Source organism: Phocoena sinus, chromosome 1 (genome assembly GCF_008692025.1).
Source record: "Phocoena sinus isolate mPhoSin1 chromosome 1, mPhoSin1.pri, whole genome shotgun sequence".
Taxonomy (NCBI): domain Eukaryota; kingdom Metazoa; phylum Chordata; class Mammalia; order Artiodactyla; family Phocoenidae; genus Phocoena; species Phocoena sinus.
Window position 1 is genome coordinate 866,949 of NC_045763.1, and position 19,933 is coordinate 886,881.

The 19,933-nt window shown below is 57.4% G+C and overlaps 1 protein-coding gene across 1 annotated transcript in view; it reads right to left on the reverse strand.

Moving 5' to 3' along the window:
* CFAP74 (cilia and flagella associated protein 74) overlaps positions 1 to 19,933 on the reverse strand; it is a 77,076-nt gene that overhangs the window by 509 nt on the left and 56,634 nt on the right. The window contains exons 24-40 of the mRNA XM_032650577.1: positions 15,139 to 15,260; positions 12,738 to 12,866; positions 12,432 to 12,519; positions 11,797 to 11,970; positions 11,013 to 11,146; positions 5,965 to 6,241; positions 4,836 to 4,934; positions 3,880 to 4,046; positions 3,121 to 3,255; positions 2,854 to 2,963; positions 2,671 to 2,726; positions 2,443 to 2,562; positions 2,021 to 2,176; positions 1,188 to 1,314; positions 896 to 1,050; positions 506 to 642; positions 138 to 294 (exon numbers count right to left, since the gene is read on the reverse strand). Of these exons, the coding sequence (XP_032506468.1) occupies positions 138 to 294; positions 506 to 642; positions 896 to 1,050; positions 1,188 to 1,314; positions 2,021 to 2,176; positions 2,443 to 2,562; positions 2,671 to 2,726; positions 2,854 to 2,963; positions 3,121 to 3,255; positions 3,880 to 4,046; positions 4,836 to 4,934; positions 5,965 to 6,241; positions 11,013 to 11,146; positions 11,797 to 11,970; positions 12,432 to 12,519; positions 12,738 to 12,866; positions 15,139 to 15,260 (2,343 nt within the window). The remainder of the gene's footprint in view (positions 1 to 137; positions 295 to 505; positions 643 to 895; positions 1,051 to 1,187; positions 1,315 to 2,020; positions 2,177 to 2,442; positions 2,563 to 2,670; positions 2,727 to 2,853; positions 2,964 to 3,120; positions 3,256 to 3,879; positions 4,047 to 4,835; positions 4,935 to 5,964; positions 6,242 to 11,012; positions 11,147 to 11,796; positions 11,971 to 12,431; positions 12,520 to 12,737; positions 12,867 to 15,138; positions 15,261 to 19,933) is intronic.

The window sequence follows — 19,933 nt, forward strand, 5'->3', positions numbered from 1 at the left end:
AGCACCTGCCCTCTCAGCCCTGACCAGCAGGCTGCCCGCCCCACACCTATCGAGGGGCAAGGCCAGGAGGGGCCTGGGTCGCCCAGGCAGTGGTGGATGCAGAGGTGCCAGGCAGGCCAGGGAAGTGCTGTGGTCACCTTCTTTGCGGACAGCTGGGTGGTCCGGATGCAGCCCACCTGCAGTTCTCGGGTGGCAGGTGGGGCCGGCGTGTCCGTGTCCAACTGGACATAGGCCAGGGTTACCAGGATGGGCTTCAGCTCCTCAGCTTCTGGAGAGGGAGGGCCTGGCTGGGGGCTCAGGGCAGGGGGGGTACCACCAAGGGAGTGTGGGAGCTGGGTCCGGCAAGGATAGTGGGCGAGGCTGGGCGAGGACAGCCGGCTTTGGGGGATGGGCCGGGAATGCCGGCCCTACACCCAGGCCTCCAGGGCCAAGGGTGCGGTCAGAACAGGACTGGTCCTCCTACTGCCGCCCCGGCCCTGTTGGGGCTCCCAGCACTTCAGAGGGCTCACCCTCTGTGCGCTCGGGGTCCAAGGCAGGGATCACGGTCAGGGACTCCACAGGCACATCCAGGGGGTCTCCGCCTTCCACAAACATCGTGTGCTTGCGGGCCGAGCCCTTCAGGAGGATCTGGTGGGAGATTTTCTGGGGGCAGGAGCACAGCAGACTCGGTCCGCGACCCGCGAATGGGGCTCCGGGAGTAGGCAGTGCTGGGGTGCAGACCCGTGGGACCCGGGACTCTGGTCTCTCCACCTCATGACCCCCAACCTGACGCAGAGCCCCCAGGCAACAGGACTCCAATGTGGGGCCGTCTGGGGGAGGGCGAGGGCCTCAGACACGCGGACGCGGGCGGGTTGGGCCGGGAGCAGGGGTCCAGGCTGGGCTCCTGGAGCTGCACCTTTTCGAAGAGCACGACCTGAAGCCGGTCAGAGAAGTACAGGCTCTCATGGTCCGGGCTGAAGGTCACGGTGAAGTCCTGCGCCCTGCCCGGCTCCATGACGCCCTCCACCGGGATCACGCTGAACACGCTCTGGCCGCTGTAGTTCTGCGTGCCTGGGGGCAGGGCGGCCTGGCAGGTCCGGCTCCCCCCGCAGTGCCCAGCGCCCCCCAACCCCGCACCCCCACGCCCCTGCCAGTCCCCTGCCAGTTCCCTGCCAGCAGCGGTCACCCCCTCAGCCGGCCAAGCTCACCCACGACTTCCGTCCTCTGGGCCGGGGAGGCCAGGAACTGCGGCAGCCGGTGCTCGTCTCCGCTCCCGGTGGAGAGGCTGTCCAACTGCATGGAGAACTTGATGGGCAGCGGGGAATTGTTTTGCAGCTGCAAGGAGCAGGGCTCAGTCACTGGACCAGCTGGACTGGCCAACCGATGGACGGGCTGCTGCAACCAGGTCTCAGCTCCCTCTGCTGCCCCGGGCCACACCCTGGGCAGTCAGGCTCAGGCTGGCCTTCAGCCGAACCAGCATCCCTGCCCAGGCTCTTCTCTGCCCTCACCCTCTTCCACTGAGAGCACCCCATGCCCCCATAAAACACTCCCTGGAATCCCTGGCCTGGGCTGTGCTGTCAGGACCTGGACTAAACCGGGCAAGGAAGCAGGTGTCCTGTGGGTGGCTCCATCCTAAGGTCGCCACGTCCCTCAGACCCTGGGGGAGCAGCAAGAGGCAGGCGTGCTTCCCTGCCCGGGCTGGGGAGCCCACACGGCCCCTCCCCTGAGCCGTCCCTGAGCTGAGCTTCCCCCCCCCCCCCCCCCCCCCCCCCCCCCCCCCCCCCCCCCCCCGGTCCCAGGTGGGGCAGCCCACGCAAAAGCCCCGAGGCAGGAGGCCCGGGCACCGGGGAGGTGGGGGAGGAGGGTGTGCATCCTCAGCTTCTCCTGCTAGAGAGGGCTGTGGAGGTGACTGCTGCTGGGGGTGGGGTGGGAGCGGCCTGCACCCGCGCCGGCTCCCTGACCAAGGCAGGGCTGACCCCCTCCTGGGGCACGACCCCTCCCAGGAGGTGGGGCAGGCGCCGGTCCCTGCCGCACACTTTACCTTGAAGCCCGTGGAGGTGGATTCTCCGGCGATCACGTAGCCCATGTTGAGGACGCCTCCTTCAATGGAGCACGTGGTCACGGACGCCACACCTGTGCCCACGAGGGCCAGGGAGAGCGTGCCTCTCTTGGTGGTGACCTCCAGCACTTCCTGGGCCTGGGGAGACCACGTCCCTTAGCGTGGAGCAGACACGTGTCAGAGACAGGTGTGGGAGCTCCGTCTCGGAGCAGCTGGCTCAGGACGCGCGGGACCTAAGATGGCTTGGAGCTCCCTGGCCTTCTCCTCCTCCTTCCAGCAAGAGGCCAGGGCCCAGAAGGGCCAGCGGCTCCCCGGGCCTGGGCACTTGGCGGGTGTGCAGAGTGGAGAATGGGGCCGTGGAGCCCCAGGGCTGCAGCCCGGCTCAGGGTGGGCCGAGGACTCACCAGGACGCTTTCACGGGGGGAGAAGGACAGCTCCAGGACCTGGGTCTCTCCAGACACCAGCTTGCGGATGGGATTCAGCAGGACAAAGGGGCCGTTGGGGTTCAGCACGGAGTACTCCAGCTGATGGCCCAGTGTCAAGGATGGGTGACAAGTACGGGGCCGCAGCCCTTCGCCAGACGCCCCGTCCCCCTGCAGCAGGCTGCCTGGACCGGGTATGGACAAGGATACGTCGAGACGCTCGGGCGAGATGTTCTGGATGGAGACCTTCTTTATGCCGCGTTGTCCTGAAACGGGGGAGTCAGGTCACTGCCCAGGCCTGGGGGTGGGGCATGGGAGCCCAGGCGGTGATGGGGTGCCTGGGTCCCTATGGGTGGGGGATGGCCGTGGGGGCTGGGCCCGATCGGGACACACCCACAGCGATGTCGCCGAAGTCAGCGATGGTCCTGCCTTTGTCGGACGTCACCACGATGGATGGTGCTACCGCTGGACACCACAGCTCCAGGTACACGGCGTTGTGGGGACTGAGGTGGCGGGTAGCTGCTGAGGGCGGAGTGCGCACCGCGTGCCCCGCCCTCTCAGCCTGACCCCATGCTGGCCCCGCCCAGATCTGGGGGGGCTGCAGAGCGGGGACGGTGACTTCTTGGCCGACCACGCCCCACCCTGCCCAGAGCACCGCACCTGAAGCTCAGGGGTTCCGTCCCCTTCCTGTCTTTGGTGTCACCACTGGCAACAACACAGGGGACCACAAACTTGTCAAACTTCCCCTGGAAAGATCTGGTCAGGGTGGCCTGCGCAGCCCGGTACTCCTGGGAGCTGCAGTGGAACCGGCAAGGTGCTCTCACACCCCTATCCCTAGGCTGCCCCCAGCGGCCCAAGAGGCCCCACGCTGCCCTCCATGGAGGGGTCCATAAGGCCGTGCCTGCTCCCCAGGGCCCTGGGCTAGAGGGTATGCGGTGGCAGCCTTGGGGGGCCACGTTGTGGCCCAGGCTGTGGCTGTCCCAGTTTTGTCTGACCAGCTGGTTTTCTCACCCCTTCCCTGGTTGCTGTGGCGGCCTCCCCCCTCCCCCAGGGTCTGGTCAGGCACCTAACCAGAGAGCCATGTTCCTGGAGCCACAGGCAAGGGTCCAGGGCTGGCAAGTGGCTCAAGCCCATTGGAGTTCTCTGGAGCTCGTTTGGCAGCTGGGGAGGCTGGGGTTGCTGAGCTGGGAACGTGGGAATCAGGGGCTCAGCATCTCCCCAGCCCCTGGCCCGAGGTTGTTCACAGGGCCCCAGGGGAAGGAGGCGAGCAGGTACCCAGGAAGGCAGAGCCTGAGGGGACTCCTGGTTCCAGCTGTATCTGAAGCCAGCCCCACCCTGGCCTTCCAGCCACAAGGCTCAAAACAGCTCTGCTCCAGGTGGAGGAAGTCTCTGTGGGGGGCAGCCTTCTCTCGGGCCCACCTGGACATGAGGCCCTCTTTCTGCACCTCCAGGGGCTGGGAGGCAGAGGCCTGGAACAGCCGGTCTTGGTTCTGCAGCCGCAGTAGGGAGAAGGACTGTCTCAGCCGGTCCTTCCTCTGGGTGGCCGTGTCCTTTTGGAAGTGCGAGGTGGGAGGCCAACTGTGGGGCTGCGCCGGGGACTCTGCTCCCGGCAGACCGCCCAGGGCAGGAACCCAGGGGCCCAAACTCCAAGCGGCTCCCTGGGGGACACCGTCGGCAGGTGCGGAAACCCCAGTGTCTGTCTTTACCATCGGGGAGACCGAGGCCCGGGGCGGGGCAGGGTGGAGGGCTGGCCGAACTGGGGGTCCTGGTCCCTGTGCCCTGCCCCCAGCCTCACTGCCCTGCCAGCAGGCTGCAGGTCCTGCCCCTCCTCCTGCGCTTGCTATGACAGCACGGGTGCTCAAGATCAGGCCCCAGAGGCCGTGGGGAGTCGCGGGGCTCTCTGCGTCCCCAGGGCAGCAGCAGGCAGGCCCTGGGCTGTGACTGCCCAGCTCTGTTGGACACCCTTTCCCGGCAGGAGCCCGGCGGTGGCTGCCTCTCCAGACCTGAACTTGCTAGGATTCACAGGCCCCTTTGAGGTTCATCTGTTCCCCCTCCATTGTAAGGGCAAGCCCCCTGCTAACCAGTGCGGAGGGGCCTGGCCCACCTCCCGGGACCACCGTCTGGGGATCCACCTCGCCGAGCGATGCTTTCAAGAGGGGAGGGAGGAGCCTTGCCAAGAAAAAGTGTTAACCTCTTGAAACAGTTCCACACACACAAGGCTGCAGAAAAGTCTGCCCAGGGCTCCTGACCCCCCGGCCCCCCAGCCTCAAGGCCGGTGGGGTCTGTTCCCAAGCCTTTGTGCAGCGGCCTGGTGTACAGTGGGCGGCACCCCCGTCTCCCGCCCCAGGCTCCCTCTCCCTCACCCCGCCATGTACCGATTTGGCCTCAGCTTCTTTGGTCAGGGCCTGTAAGGCTTCCTGGTGGATCAGCTCGCTGGGCAGCACGGGCCGGAAGGCCACCCGGACCAGGCACCTCTGTGAGGAGAGAGGCCGGAGGGCAGAGGGGCCCCTGTGGGTGCCCCCAGCACCCCGCTGCCGCCACCGCCAGGATCCCCTGGTCACGCTCTTGGACATCCTGGGGTGATACCCCATCTCTGCTTTGGGGTCTCAGCTTAGACGAGCCCTTCTGGAAGGTCCTTCCTGACCTCTGCCCCTGGAAGTTGGGGTGGCTGCAGACATGATCACCAAGCCCGTCTCACCACGCGGGGGGGTGGTCCTGAGATGGACCATCCCACTGCCCACGGGTCACGAGTGAGAAGGGGACGTTTGTGTTCAGACACTGAGACTTGGGGGTGAGACCCTGCACCCTCACCTGTCCCCCTTTCTGAAGCACGTCCACCTTGCAGTCCACCCCCTGGGACGGCCCCGGGTCCCAGAGGGGGTTCACTCACCACGGCCTGCCCCGTGCTCAGTGCAGCAAGGGAGCAGGGTGGGAACGGCTGCAGTAACCCCCTTGGAGAGGGGAACCATGACTTAAGCTGAATTTGCTCAGTTTACTAAAATGCATTTCAATAATCACTGAGACACTGCCAGGGTCCAGGGCCTGCATGTGCCCCTTCCCACTGAGTCCCCTCACAGTGGCTGTCACCCCTGACTCTTGAAGGTAAGGAATTCAGCTCAGGGAGTCTCTGCCTCCAGGCCCGGGCTCTTTCTGCTTTATCAGCAAAAGCAGTGGTGGGGAAACCTTTCGCCAGTCAGCCGGTGGGCAGGCACCCTGTGCTCCTGGTGACCAGGCGCTGTGTGGCCTCTGTGCCCATCTGCTGTGAGATCCAAGGGCTGCACACCCTCCCTCCAGCCAGGGGCCCGTGGGGTCAGCTGCCCGTGGGTGCCCCGCCTCTGGGGCCAAGTTGGGCTGGCGGAGGGCACCGTGGCCTGCTTGGGTCTGATAAGAATCCAGGTTGATCTCCACGTCTGCTGTCTGGTTGAATCGCTGCGGTCCAGGGAGAGTAGAGACCGGCCCCCTGGGCTGGCCCCGCCCCGGCCCACCCGTGGGGCCCAAACCCACCTTTCCTGGCCACATGGTGCCCACCGAGGGTGAGATGGTGATGGGGGAGTCTGGGGGCAGCAGGAACTCGAAAGATGTGGGCCCCACAGGGGATGCGTCCTCCAAGCCGATGCGGGGTACCGAGGGCGTCGGCGAGTTCATGCTCAGGCGGGAGTTGATGACGTACAGGGTGGCCACCGACGTGTCGTACAAGGAGGTGGCCGCAAACTTGACCTGGTAGTGGGACAGCTCCAGGAGCGGGTGGACACCCACAGCCCGGCACGTCAGCTTGAAGCACCTGGAAGTGACAGCGTGGGCAGCTCAGCTCAAAATTTTAGTAAATTTTGAAAATACTTTGTGCACCTGTGCACATTTTAATAAGATAGTTAAAATTTTAATCACAAGTTTAAACATTTGCAAAGCAGGTAATTTCTGCTTGATATTTAATTTCCTTAAATATTCACCGACATTTAAAAAATAAAACTGATAGGGGATTTCCCTGGTGGTCCAGTGGTTAAGACTCTGCGCTCCCAATGCAGGGGGCCTGGGTTTGATCCCTGGTCAGGGAACTAGATCCCACATGTTGCAACTAAAGATCCTGCAAGCCGCAACTAAGACCCGACACAGCCAAATAAATAAATATCTTAAAAAACCTGATAACTTACTCTTTAAATATAAACGTGGGAATCTATATACCATAGTGAATTGATTCTTTTTTTTTTTTTTTTTGGCTGTGTGGGGTCTTTGTTGCCGCACACGGCTTTCTCTACTCTTGGCTAGCGGGAGCTACTCTTCGTTGTGCTGTGCAGGCTTCTCATTGTGGTGGCTTCTCTTATTGCGGAGCAAGGGCTCTAGGCGCACAGGCTTCAGTAGTTGTGGCTCGTGGGCTCTAGAGCAGGCTCAGTAGTTGTGGTGCACGGGCTTAGTTACTCCGCGGCATGTGGGATCTTCCAGGACCAGGGCTCGAACCCATGTCCCCTGCATTGGCAGGCGGATTCCCAACCACTGCGCCACCAGGGAAACCCCGTGAATTGATTCTTGCCACCATCCGGTTTTAAGAAAAAAGAACAGATATTTGGGATTTTAACCAGTGGAAAATTTACAGTCCATGTTGCTTTGAACTCCTATTTCCATTGCACTCCTGCCATTGGATTTTATCCTAATTACATATGTTTTAATGCTTTCTGAGGTGATGTCAATGGCCCTGTCACACTTGTCCGTAACAAAAATGTGTGCATAGGTTGAAATATTTCAATGTATATTTTTGTGTCCTGTGACCACAGGCTCTAAATGTTAAAAAAATTCCTTCTGGGTGGAGATGTCATTGAGGTTATTGTTACAAGTTAATTAGTTGAAATAGCACAAATGTATGGAATGTGATAATCATTACATATAAAAAGTAAGAGCTGCTTGGAGTCACTTCAGGAAGGTGATGGAGCTGTTTCCCGGCTGGTTCAAGGGCCTGTGAGGGACGCGGCCTGTGGCCTTGCTCCGTTGACCTGGGAACTTGGGCCCACCCAAGTCCCCTCCAGCCCCTTCCTTTCCATTCTTGTGACCGTGCGTCTTCCGATGTCCCTCTGAGGAGCCCCCCGTGGCTCTCTCAGGTCCTGCTCCACTTTGCTGCAGGGAAGGACCATCAGGTCCCATTACCCAGGCCCAGGCAGATGCTGTGACCTGCAGGCAGCGGGTTCACCCAGGACACCCAGTGCCACGTTTGCTGAGAAAACGCTTTTATCTCCGTGCACGCTATACATGTTTCTCTCCCTCTCAAAAACCACCGAGGTGAGATGAGCCCATCGGCGTGTGGGGAATGTTCTCCTGACCTCAGAGGCAGACATGCAACATGCCTGGCCTCCCTGCCTAGCTACGTGCGAGCCTCCAGATTCTTTTATCTGGTCACACAGGCAGCTGGTGCCCGTCACAGGGGCCAGGCCAAGGGTACAATCAGCCCTGCTCTGGGGGTGTGCCTGACCTCCGGAATGTTATCACCATCACCATCACCACCATCACCATCACCACCATCATCACCATCACGATCGTTACCATCACCATCATCATCGCCACCACCATCATCATCACCACCTCCATCTCCATCACCATCATTATCACCGTCATCGCCGTCAGCAGCAGCAGCAGTGCTGGGCTGAGGGCAGCAAGATTTCCCATCTTCTCCTGTTCTCTCTGGAAAATTTGTGTCAAATTGGCATCATTTTTTCTTTAAATGTTTGGAAGAACTCATCAGTGAAGCCATCTGCATCTTTCATTTTGGGAAGCTTTTAAACTTAAAAAAATTTTTTTGCATTTAAAAATATATTTATTGGGCCCCACAGGGCCCCTTGGCTTCATCGGAAGCTCGGGAATCTCTCTCCATGCCAGCCTCCTTCAGGAGAGCGGAGGGTTGGAGGATATCTCTGAGTCCAGATCGCCACGGACTCCCTGCCACAGGGCTGTGCCTGACTCGGCTGCGGAACTCCGAGGCTGCGGTGGAGAACGGGGGAGAGGCTGACCTAGCAGCTGCCGAGGCTTCTTTTGCCTCAAGGACACCTTCTCTTCTCTTGCCCGTGCCGGCCTGGACTTCCACTCCGAGAAAACACTAAATATTGGAGGACCAGAAAGAGGGCGTACGGAAGTCGCGACACACCCGTCAGCACCTACGAGCCTGGAGACTGTTGGGTCCCCAGCAGCTTTATCAGGTAAATTAGAAGGCTACCTCACTAACAGGTGCAGAAATCTCAAGGTATTTTCGGGAACTTGGAAAGGGAGGAATTCACCTAGATCTGATCAGATGCCCCACGACCTACAACCAGGGCATTATATACATACTGGAAAAGACATAATTTAAAGGACTATCTCCAAACTGGATGGAAGGACCCTTATCAGATTACAAAAGGTTTACATCAAGATAATGATGATGCAGAGATTCCAGCCATTTCTCAGAACAGATCCTGCCAAAACAACAGCAGAAGTCACCCTGGGGCCCTTGATTAGACGGGGCGAGAGCTCCATGACCCCAGCTACGTAGGGTCTACGAGCCCCTTGACAGCCTGAAGAAGCTACAGAAGACAGGCCGTCATCCCTCATCCTCCCAATAAAGATTTCTTGGGGTTCATGTCTCTCAGCGGGGGGGAGGGGGATTGTAAATAGGAGATAGATGGGCCCCTGGGCCGGACAGCTGGTGTTTGTCAAGTGGAGCAAAACTGAAGTTTTGTCCTCAGCCGGACAAGAACGATGCCTGTTTCCCTTCCTCCACTGATGTGGAGAGAATGAACTAGCAGTGGGGAATTAGTTTGCAGCAAAAATAGAAATGAAGTTTTCCCTCTCCTGAGAACAAGGAAAACAAAGGGAACAGCGATCAGGCTAGAGCAGAGACATAACCTGGCCTGAGAGAGTTCATCACTCCTTTTTTTTTTAACTGTTACTAACCTGTAGTGTCTGTAGCTAGATGTGTACTTCACAAGCTAACCTATTACTCTCTAACACTGTGTGAAGTACATCCTGCACTCCCTTGTAGCAAACCACCCCTTGTAGAATTTGCATTTCAGAAAAAAAGTCGCAGGCCAATAACCCAGAGACAAAAAGACCCAATTACGGGGGCTGCCTGATGCCAGGTGTGACTGTTTTGCGAAGGAGGGGGGACACTGTTCTTGAGGCGCTAGCCTGCTGTGTCTTCCCTTCTGCCTGGCAGAAAAATAAAGCCTTCCTAGGGAAAAAAAAAAAAAAAAGAAAAAGAAAAAATATATTTATTTATTTATTGCCCATTTTTGTTTCCTTTTCTGTCACGTTTAAAAAAATTTTGGGGGGGCTTCCCTGGTGGCGCAGTGGTTGAGAGTCCGCCTGCCGACGCAGGGGACACGGGTTCGTGCCCCGGTCCGGGAAGATCCCACATGCCGCGGAGTGGCTGGGCCCCTGAGCCATGGCCGCTGAGCCTGCGCGTCCGGAGCCTGTGCTCCGCAACGGGAGAGGCCACAACAGTGAGAGGCTGGCGTACCGCAAAAAAAAAAAAAAAAATTGCCTAAATATTTATTTATTTATTTATCTATCTCCTCTGGGCTCCGCACGCCCTGCTTTAATCCCTGAGGTCTCACAGTTCGAGCTTTCCTAGCCTCCCCAAGACGGCTCCTGGCTGAGTTTTTGGCAGTTTCAATTTATACGTAGACAGTTCTTGAAGAAACACTAAACGCACATTCAATCAGCAAACATCTACGGAGCTTCTACCATAGGTCCTGGGCACTGAGGTTATCTCACAATCCCCTCTTTTCCTGGGGTTTGTTTTCCAGAGGCTGACAGCGTTGTGAACAAGCCCAGAAGGGTCCCAGCCCACGGACGGGTCACTAAGTCTGAGGGGAGGGGCGGGCAGTGGGACGCAGCAGGCTGGCAGAGTCTGGTGCCTGATTTCCTCCACGGGTTCTAACTCTGCACTTTGCTCCCAAAGATCACGACCGTGAACCCTTTCCTGCTTTCCCTCAGGTGCGTCAGATCCTGGGCCCGCCTGTCCCGCCATGGCCACGTGCCCGGCTGGAGGAGGGCGTCAGCCCGACCTTACCCGGGGCTGCCCAGGCCGCCAGCCAGGACCAGACAACAGCTTGGGCTGGAATGGGGGTGGGGACTGGAGAGGAAGGGAGGGAGAGGGGCAGGAGGGCTGGTTCCACGGGGGTGGGATGCCCACCACATTCCAGACCAGAGGCGGATGATCCCAAGTAGCAAGAGCCGGCCCTTGGGCCAGACCCCCTCCACGTCCAGCCCATTTCTCCCTCCCCAGCACCTTCTTAGCCCCAGTTCTCAGGGTAGACACGGAGGCCAGGGAGGTCCAGAGACTGGCCCATCACACGGTGCATGAGGGCAAGCGGGGCTCGTGCCCAGGGGATGCTCTGCACACTCACACACGCCCACAGGTGCACTCACACATGTGCACAGCACACATGCCTGCAAGGCAGCCTGGATCCCAGGCGTACGGACCTGGGTCTAAGCTTCCTGAGGCCGGCACTGTTGCCCAGCCTGGACGGCCAGGGGCGGCTCCTCCCAAGCTGGCTGCCAGGGCCCTCCATGCGCCCCCCTCCTGCCAAGCTCACCGGTTAATCTCTGACTTGCAGACGAGCTCGAAGTTGTACTCCTTGGCCTTGGTGGGCTGAAAGATTACGTCGAGTTGCAGAGTTTCCAGCGGCAGGATTGTCCCGAACCCATCGTTGGGCTGGATGTCCACAAACTGGCAAACGGAAGACCATGGATGCCAAAGCGAAAACTCAGTGACCTGCCGGGGAGGGCCGCAGGGAGCCGGCACGGACATGCGTGTGGCCGGGGTGCAGCAGTGTGTGAGCGAGTGTGGACACGTGTGTGGCTACATGCATGTAAGATGCATGTAAGTGTGCTACATGGGTGTGAGCCCCTGTGTATGTGATCATGTGTGCAGGTGTGTGAGAGGGTGGTGTGCGTGCATGTCTGTCTGCCTGCATGTGAGCACGTGTGGATATGAGTGTGTGTATGCAGGCACATGTACACACGTGTGTGTCTGTGACTGTGTCCATATATATGTGAGCGGGCAGCGGGGGCCCCGGAGGAGTGAGGACAGCCAGGCCTGGGCCTCGTCTTGGCCGCCCTGCAGGGCCAGGCAGGCAAGAGTCCCGGAAAGAAGGGCGGGGAGAGGACTCTGGATCCTGAGGGTGCAGCGGGCGGACAGAGGGCAAGAGAGGCAGCGTGAGGTGGGGATGGGGCCGCGGGCATGAGGAGAGGGATGGCCAGAGAGGCGCCCCGGCCGAGGTGCCTGGAGGTGAGTGTGGAGTCCGGGAGTGGCTCAGGCGCCTGGACCCTGGGCAGCAGCCCATGCCCCAAACCTCCCGCTCTGACCACACGAGGCACCTTGGGGAGCCCGACGAAGCCAAACTCCTGGGGCAGGAGGGAGTGGTTGCAGAGGCTGACTTGGGTCCTGATGGCCTCGTAGATGGTGCAGTAGCCGAAGTCCACCCCCGAGGGGCTGAGCTCCAGGTCCGAGGTGGTGACTATGGCGTGGACAGTAAACCCCACGGGTTTGATCTGAAGTGCGGAGGGCAAGCGCATCCGGTCACCGAGGTCAGTTTACACAAGTGTTTCCAAAAATGAGAACAGCACCATCCCGGCTGTGAGCTGATGGCCGACGGTGCACCTTTCAGGGACACAACCCCTTCCCTGTTGGCCCCTGGCTTGGGACGGGCAGCACGGGCGGGCGGGTGCAGGAGTGCGTGTGTGCACACACGTGTGCACCTGTGCGTCTACATGTGTGGTGCACTGTGTGCTCACGTGTGGCGTGTGTACGGAGGATGTGCGCACTCCTGGGCACCTGGATCTGAGTGTGGGGCGGACTGTACGCGTGTGTGTTTGGGTGCCCTGGGGACAGCCCTGCCGGCCCTGGACAGCACTCGGGGCCTCTCTCCGATCCACAAAGACCCTCCCTCCGTCTCCCCCGTGCCCTCTGCTCCCCAAGGGCGCCCGCGCTCCCAGAAGTGCCCCACACAGACCTGGTCAGCCACCCGGATAGTCATCGGGGCCTCCAGGACTCTGCTTTCCTTGTCAAAATACTCCCCGGCATCTTCTGGGAGGGAGCGTCTGAAAGAGACAGGAGGCACTTGAATGTTCTTTTCTTCTTTATATTTGCGAAATGACAAAATGCTGAACTATGAGTGTGTTTTGAAGTCAGACGAGAGCTAGAAATTACATAAAAGGTAAGAAACACAGGAGCCACGATGTGGGCGTCGAGCCAGCTTCCGGCTCTCATCTAGAGTCTCCCCCACCCCCGGGTGGAGGGACCCCGCTGCGCCACGCACCTGGGCAGGAACTTGAGCCGCACCGAGTAGGACGACAGGGCCTGGATGCAGCCGGTCTTGGGCAGGAGCTCCAGGTGGCCCTGCAGCCCCTTGCACACCTCGAAGTTCAGGGTCAGGGCCGCCTTTGACCTGCAGCGCCCGAGGGCCGGGCGGGCGACGCTGCGTTTGGTCCCTGCGGGTCGGCCTGTACCCACCCCCCAGGGCCCAGGGCACACCCTCCCAGATGCCCCCCACCCCCTACTGTCGGAGAGTCTTCAGAGCCCTGCTCGCCAAGGGCAGGTTTTCCTGAAGTGACATCTGCTGAGGAATCCTTACAAATAAAAACATCGCAACTGAAAGGCACCCAGTCGGTTCTCAGAAACCTAGTGTTTTCTGGGAAGACCCTCGCCGGGCAGGTGCTGGCTGCAGGGACCTGGGGGGTGGGCGCCGGCCCTCCCAGAGTTTTGCCCTCCCCGTCCAGGCGTGGGCACGTGCCAGCACGAGCCCTGCAGGACGCTTGGGAGGTCCCCAGACGGCCAGGCCTTGGCCAGTGACCGCAGTTTCCCCAATTTTTGTCCCTGTTTTCAACTCAGGGCCAGCCAGAGAAGCCAGATGTGCCCCCAACCAGCCACGTGGGGCGCCCCATCCTAGCCACCCCAGGCCACAGCCCCCATCGGTGCGCTGCCCCTCCCCTCCTTCCTTCCAGTCTCCAGGAAGAAAGGTGATGGGCAAGCTGCCCCAGGCCTTCCTGGGCTGCCCGGGAACCCTGGGCCATGGTCCAGAGCCTCCCAGGCCTTCCAGCCCCTTCTTAACTGCCTGAGGCGATTGTTGCCCGCCTCGTGGCTGCTGGGGCCTCACCCTGAGGGCTAAGCCCCTCTGCAGGGAGAGCCCACAGCCAGACAGGGACCCCCGGGAGATCCACAGGCTCCTGGGTGCTCCTGGCCGAGGAGGAGTAAAAGGGGGCCCCTTTGACCTCTGACCCCCAGTGTCACCAAGCCCCTCCCCTCAGTGACCTCTGGCCCCAGTGTCACCCAGCACTGGGTGTCCCCTGCCATGGAATGTGCCCAGACTGGCCCTCCCGCCCTCAGCAGGCAGCAGCCCCGCCCAGGTTCCCGTGCTGGCTGGGCTCCTCCTTGAGCAGCTGTTAATGTGACCAGGGTCATTGCCAACGAGCTCCTTTGCTACACCTGTGTCCGTAAACCCGGTAAATTAAACAAGTGAGTAATGCTGAATTCTAAAATTACTCAACAGGGACTTCCCTGGTGGTCCAGTGGTTAAGACTTCGCCTTCCAGTGCAAGGGGTGCGGGTTTGATCCCTGGTCGGGGAGCTAGGATCCCACGTGCCTCGCGGCCAAAAAACCAAAACATTAAACAGAAGCAATATTGTAACAAATTCAATAAAGACTTTAAAAATGGTCCACGTTAAAAAAAAGTCTTTAAAAAAATATAATAAAATCACTCAACAAATGTTGGACGTCGAGCCTGTGGCTTGGGGAGGGGCTGAGAAAGCACAACTCCCCCCACCCCCCGGCTCCCCGTCACCACCCTGCCCAGGAGTGGACACGCTCTGTGTCCCGAGGTAAACTGACCAGAGCCCTGCAAAACCTAGTTTCCTGAACAAATCCACCTGAGTCCTGTCCCGAGTTCCCAGCTCCCCGGTGAGAACAGGCCCCCTGACGTTTGCAGTGCTGAGGCCCAGGGACCCAGCAGCTGGCGCACGTGCCAGTCCGTTTCCACCCAGGCTGCCCATCGCCCCCCCACCCCGCCCCCAGGCTGGAAGCGGGGCCCCGTGTGTCAGCAGCCTGCCAGGTACGCAGGTGTGTTTGGTTAATGAAAACCGATTAAGCTCTAACTGTAGAGTTTGCCTGCTTTTCTCCATGTAATTGAATTTCACTAAAAATTAAAAAGAGCGTAAAAAAGAAATGACAACTGTGGTGTCCGGACGCCCTTGCAGAACACTGCGAGTGAAACACGCTTCTTGTCTCGGGGCTCCGTCCATGGTCCTTCAGAGGACATGCCTCCTTCCCTGTCTGTGTCTGAGAGGGGCCTGGCCTGGCCATGTTGGGGGCGAGCTCCCCAGAGACGCAGGGGTGACAACACTGACTTACTCTCACGGTTCTGGAGGTCAGAACCGGACACAGTCTCCCGGGGCGGAAGCCCAGCTGCGGTCAGGGCTGGTCCCCTGAGAGGCTCCGTGGGGAATCGTTTCCTGGCTTTTCCAGCTTCTGGAGGCACCGTGTCCCTTGGCTCGTGGCCCCTGTCCCATCTTCAAGGCCAGCAGCCTAGCATCTGCCAACCTCTGTCTGACTCTGGCCCTCCAGCCTCCCTCCTGTGACAGCCTTGGGATTCCAGTGGGCCCTCGGGGTAACCCCAGGTGACCCCCACCCCGAGGTCCGTGACCTCACCCCCGCCGAGGGCTCACCGTGTGTGGATGAGGATGGAGTCCTGATACAGCCGGTCGTACATGCAGATCTTCAGGTCTACGTTGGGCTTTGGCACCCAGACTGGCACGTCGATAGCAACACCGACGACTTTGAAATATAACTGAATTTGAACATGAAAATCCGACAGCACGTATTTCCATCAGCAGAGCAGGCGGTGACCGTGAGTACTGACGCAGAGCTCAGCGGCAGTGTTTTGTGACTCTTACAAAAACTGGAAGGTTAATAATTAAACTGGCCACGTTTTGGAGATCTATGGCACTTTTTGTATCATATAATTTAAACAATCCTTTTTATTTTCAAAATTTTTAAACATAAAAAGATAGAATGGTACGATGGATTGTCATGTACCCACCACGCAGATTCATAAGTATCAACATTTTTAGCTGTTTAAAAAAACCCGGCTTCCCTGGTGGTTCAGTGGTTAAGAATCCGCCTGCCAATGCACGGGACACGGGTTCGAGCCCTGGTCCGGGAAGATCCCACATGCCGCGGAGCAACTAAGCCCGTGTGCCACAACTACTGAGCCTGCGCTCTAGGGTCTGCGAGCCACAACTACTGAGCCTGTGTGCCACAACTACTGAAGCCCTCACGCCTAGAGCCTGTGCTCCGCAACAAGAGAAGCCACCACAAGGAGAAGCCCGCGCACCGCAATGAAGAGTAGCCCCTGCTCGCCGCAACTAGAGGAAGCCGCGTGCAGCAACGAAGACTCAATACGGCCAAAAATAAAACAAACAAATAAATAAGTAAATTTATCGAAAAAAACCAACAGCCGTTTTACTGCAGACTCATGCATCACACAGGCAGTACACGCAGCTGATACAAACGGAAGCTCAGGGTTCGCGAAGGGCCCAGGAGGCACGTGCTTCTCCCCACCTCGGACCCTGGTGTCGGCTTCCTGCAGTCAGACCAGGATGTCCTGCAGAGAGAGCCTGTGCACAGCAGCCCCCCTCAGGCAGGAACAGTGACCACCAGCCCACACAACTGGGTGGAGGGCTTCCCTTTCTACCACCGCAGGACCGTGACCTTAGAACACACCAGCGCCGGATCTGAGGCCACAGGGTCACTGAAACATACAACCCATTTCCAGGGCCAGAGACAAGATGGACAGAATAAAAAGAAAGCACGTCCAGAGAAATGGAGCAGCTGGGAGACTCAGGAGGGGATTTGAGGAGAAGCACGGCCACCTCACTCAAAGGCAGTGGTGACAGCAGGTGAACGCTGATCCACCAAGGGGGGCGGTGGGGGGCTGCCGCCGAGAGGCGCTGAGGCCCGGAGCAGCGTCCTGACTGCACGGCCAGGCAGGTCACAAAGAGGCTGGTCCCGCCGGCACCTGAATCAGGGCCAGGCGAGCAGGCGGACACATGCGGTGACACGTGACACACGAGGCCGGGGGACAGGCGTCCGTGAAGCAGATGGGGTGGTCGGCACAGGAAGGCCCCGTCTACGGAGGAGCCAGCCAGGGAGGGTAAGAAAGGCACAGACACGGAAACGAAGGGCCAGTCTGCACTGGGGCCATCCTCACGCAGAGACCGTGGGCAGCGTCCTCACACCCCTGGACGGGAGGGGTTCACAGGCCGGCAGAACCCAGCACCTGTCACGAGGGACCCATCTCAGGAAACCAGGCGGGCAGAGTGGGAATCCAGATCCCATTCACCCCTGGAGGCCGGGAGCCGCCCCAGGGGCTGCGTGTGTACCATCCCCAGGTGAGGAGGTGGGGTAGGAGAGTGGTCAGGGTGTTCACTGCCCCGGCTTGTCTGGCAGGGCCCCCGTGGGCTGGAGTATCCTTGACCTGAGGTCACAGCCCCAGCCAGGCCATCCTCTCCAAGTGCTCAGTTACCCAGGTCTGGTGCCTGTTCCTTCCTGACACCACAGCAGGGGCTCTGTGGGGACCTATGGGGCTACCGCGGGGAACTGTGGGACTCCATGGTTACTGTGGACGTGTGGGAACAGTGTATTATGGTACATTGTGGGGGATTGTAGGGTATGGCCTATTCCTTGGGGTTTCCGTTACAAATAAATAAATATTGTGTCTCAAATCCCTGGCCCCTGACAGACTCATTCCTATATGGGAAACACACCAGAGCAGAGACTCCTGATGGCAAGGGGAGGGGAGAGTGTGGTGAGCACAGGATCATCAAATGGTCACACCTGGACATGGCCACCTGCCTGGAAGCGTGGACCACGGTGTTGGGTCAGAACTCCTGAAGCAGTGGGGGCAGAGTCGGAGGAGATGCTAATAATTGTAATGACAGTTAAGTGAAGCCGAGACATTGAGGGCCGAGAAAGAGGGTGAATAAAAGGGACCCAAAATCATGTTTTACTTTGGTCATAAGGAAGTGGTGGTGGAGTGAACTGCTGGGGTACCATCCGTCTTGGAGGATCGTCCTCTTGCACTTAAGAAATAGAAAGTCAGGGCTTCCCTGCTGGCACAGGGGTTAAGAATTTGCCTGCCTGCAGGGGACATGGGTTTGAGTCCTGGTCCGGGAAGATCCCACATGCCATGGATCAACTAAGCCCGTGTGCCACAACTACTGAGCCTGCGCTCTAGAGCCCGCGAGCCACAGCTACTGAGCCTGTGTGCCACAACTGCTGAAGCCTGCATGCCTAGAGCCTGTGCTCCGCAACAAGAGAAGCCACTGCAATGAGAAGCCCACGCACCACAATGAAGAGTAGCCCCCGCTTGCCACAACTAGAGAAAGCCCACGCATAGCAACAAAGACCCAGTGCAGCCACAAAAAAAAGAGAAGAAATTTATAAAAAAAAAAAAAAGAAATAGAAAGTCATGTGGGATTTAAGGGCTGGGAAAGGGGAGGGGACTGTTCATTGAATGAAAGTAGAATTTCCAAATAACAGGGAAAAAAGGAATAAGTAGCAACTTGACCAAACCAATGAAAACAAGAAAACTGAAAGTGAGGAAACCATATGATACAATGAATAGTAGACAGAACTAACGGAAGTAGTAAAACAAGGTGTGAACACCATGCTGCAAACGCGCTGGATTCTCCCCCTGACGGCAGCAACAGTAGTCTGGGTCCACAGACAAAACCTGGCTCCTTAAAAGACACACGAAGCCATTACAAAAGGATAAATATTGGCCGGGGGCGGGGGAGGACAAAGGGACATGAGGTGAAGGTGAAGCAGAGGAAAGCAGGAGTGGCCCTGTCGTTATTGTGGGATCAGCTGGATATAGAGGTGCCATGAGCAGCAGGATGAAGGGGGATGTTTGGTTCTGGTGAAGGGCACAATTCACGATAAGAAAACAACTATAAACCCTCATGCATGAAACAATAAAGCAGCTGAACAGAGCCCTCTTGCACTGTTGGTGGGAATGTAAATTGGTACAGCCACTATGGAGAACAGTATGGAGGTTCCTTAAAAAAATAAAAATAGAACTACCATACGACCCAGCAATCCCACTACTGGGCATATACCCTGAGAAAACCATAATTCAAAAAGAGTCATGTGCCAAAATGTTCATTGCAGCTCTATTTACAATAGCCAGGAGATGGAAGCAACCTAAGTGTCCATCATCGGATGAATGGATAAAGAAGATGTGGCACATATATACAATGGAATATTACTCAGCCATAAAAGGAAATGAAATTGAGCTATTTGTAATGAGGTGGATGGACCTAGAGACTGTCATACAGAGTGAAGTAAGTCAGAAAGAGAAAAACAAATATCATATGCTAACACATATTTATGGAATCTAAAAAAAAAAAAAGGAAAGAAATGGATCTGAAGAACCTAGGGGCAGGACAGGAATAAAGATGCAGACTTAGAGAATGGACTTGAGGACACGGGGAGGGGGAAGGGTAAGCTAGGACGAAGTGAGAGAGTGGCATGGACATATATACACTACCAAATGTAAAACAGATAGCTAGTGGGAAGCAGCCGCATAGCACAGGGAGATCAGTTCGGTGCTTTGTGACCACCTAGAGGGGTGGGATAGGGAGGGTGGGAGGGAGACACAAGAGGGAGGAGATATGGGGATATATGTGTACGTATAGCTGATTCACTTTGTTATAAAGCAGAAACTAACACACCATTGTACTCTGTTATACTGAGCAGTTATACTCCAATATAACTGAGCAGTTATACTCCAATAAAGATGTTAAAAAAAAAAAGTGTAAGGAGAACTTGTCAAAGATCGGGTCATAAGGGAAGATAGATGTGTGGAAGGAACATGGAGGGAAGCCAAAGCATCTTGACAAAGAAGAACAAAGCTGGGGTAATCATCCTCCCTGAACTCCAGACTATACTGCAAAGCTACAAGCATCAAAACTGCATGGTACTGGCACAAAAAGAGACACATAGATCAATGAAACAGGAAAGAGAGCCCAGAGATAGACCCATGCACTTATGGTCACCTAATCTATAACAAAGGATGAAAGAACATACAATGGAGAAAAGACAATCTCTTCAACAAGTGGTGCTGGGAAAACTGGACAGTTACATGTAAAAGAATGAAATTAGAACATTCTCTAACACCATACACAAAAATACACTCAAAATGTATTGAAGACCTAAATGTAAGACCGGAAGCTATAAAACTCTTAGAAGAAAAAGTAGGCAGAACACTCTTTGACATAAATTGTAGCAGTATTTTTTGGAATCTGTCTCCCAAGGCAAAGGAAACAAAAGCAAAAATAAACAAATGGGACCTAATTAAACATAAAAGCTTTTGTGCAGCGAAAGAAACCACTGACAAAACTGAAAAGACAACCTACTGAATGGGAGAAAATATTTGCAAATGATGTGAATGATAAGGGA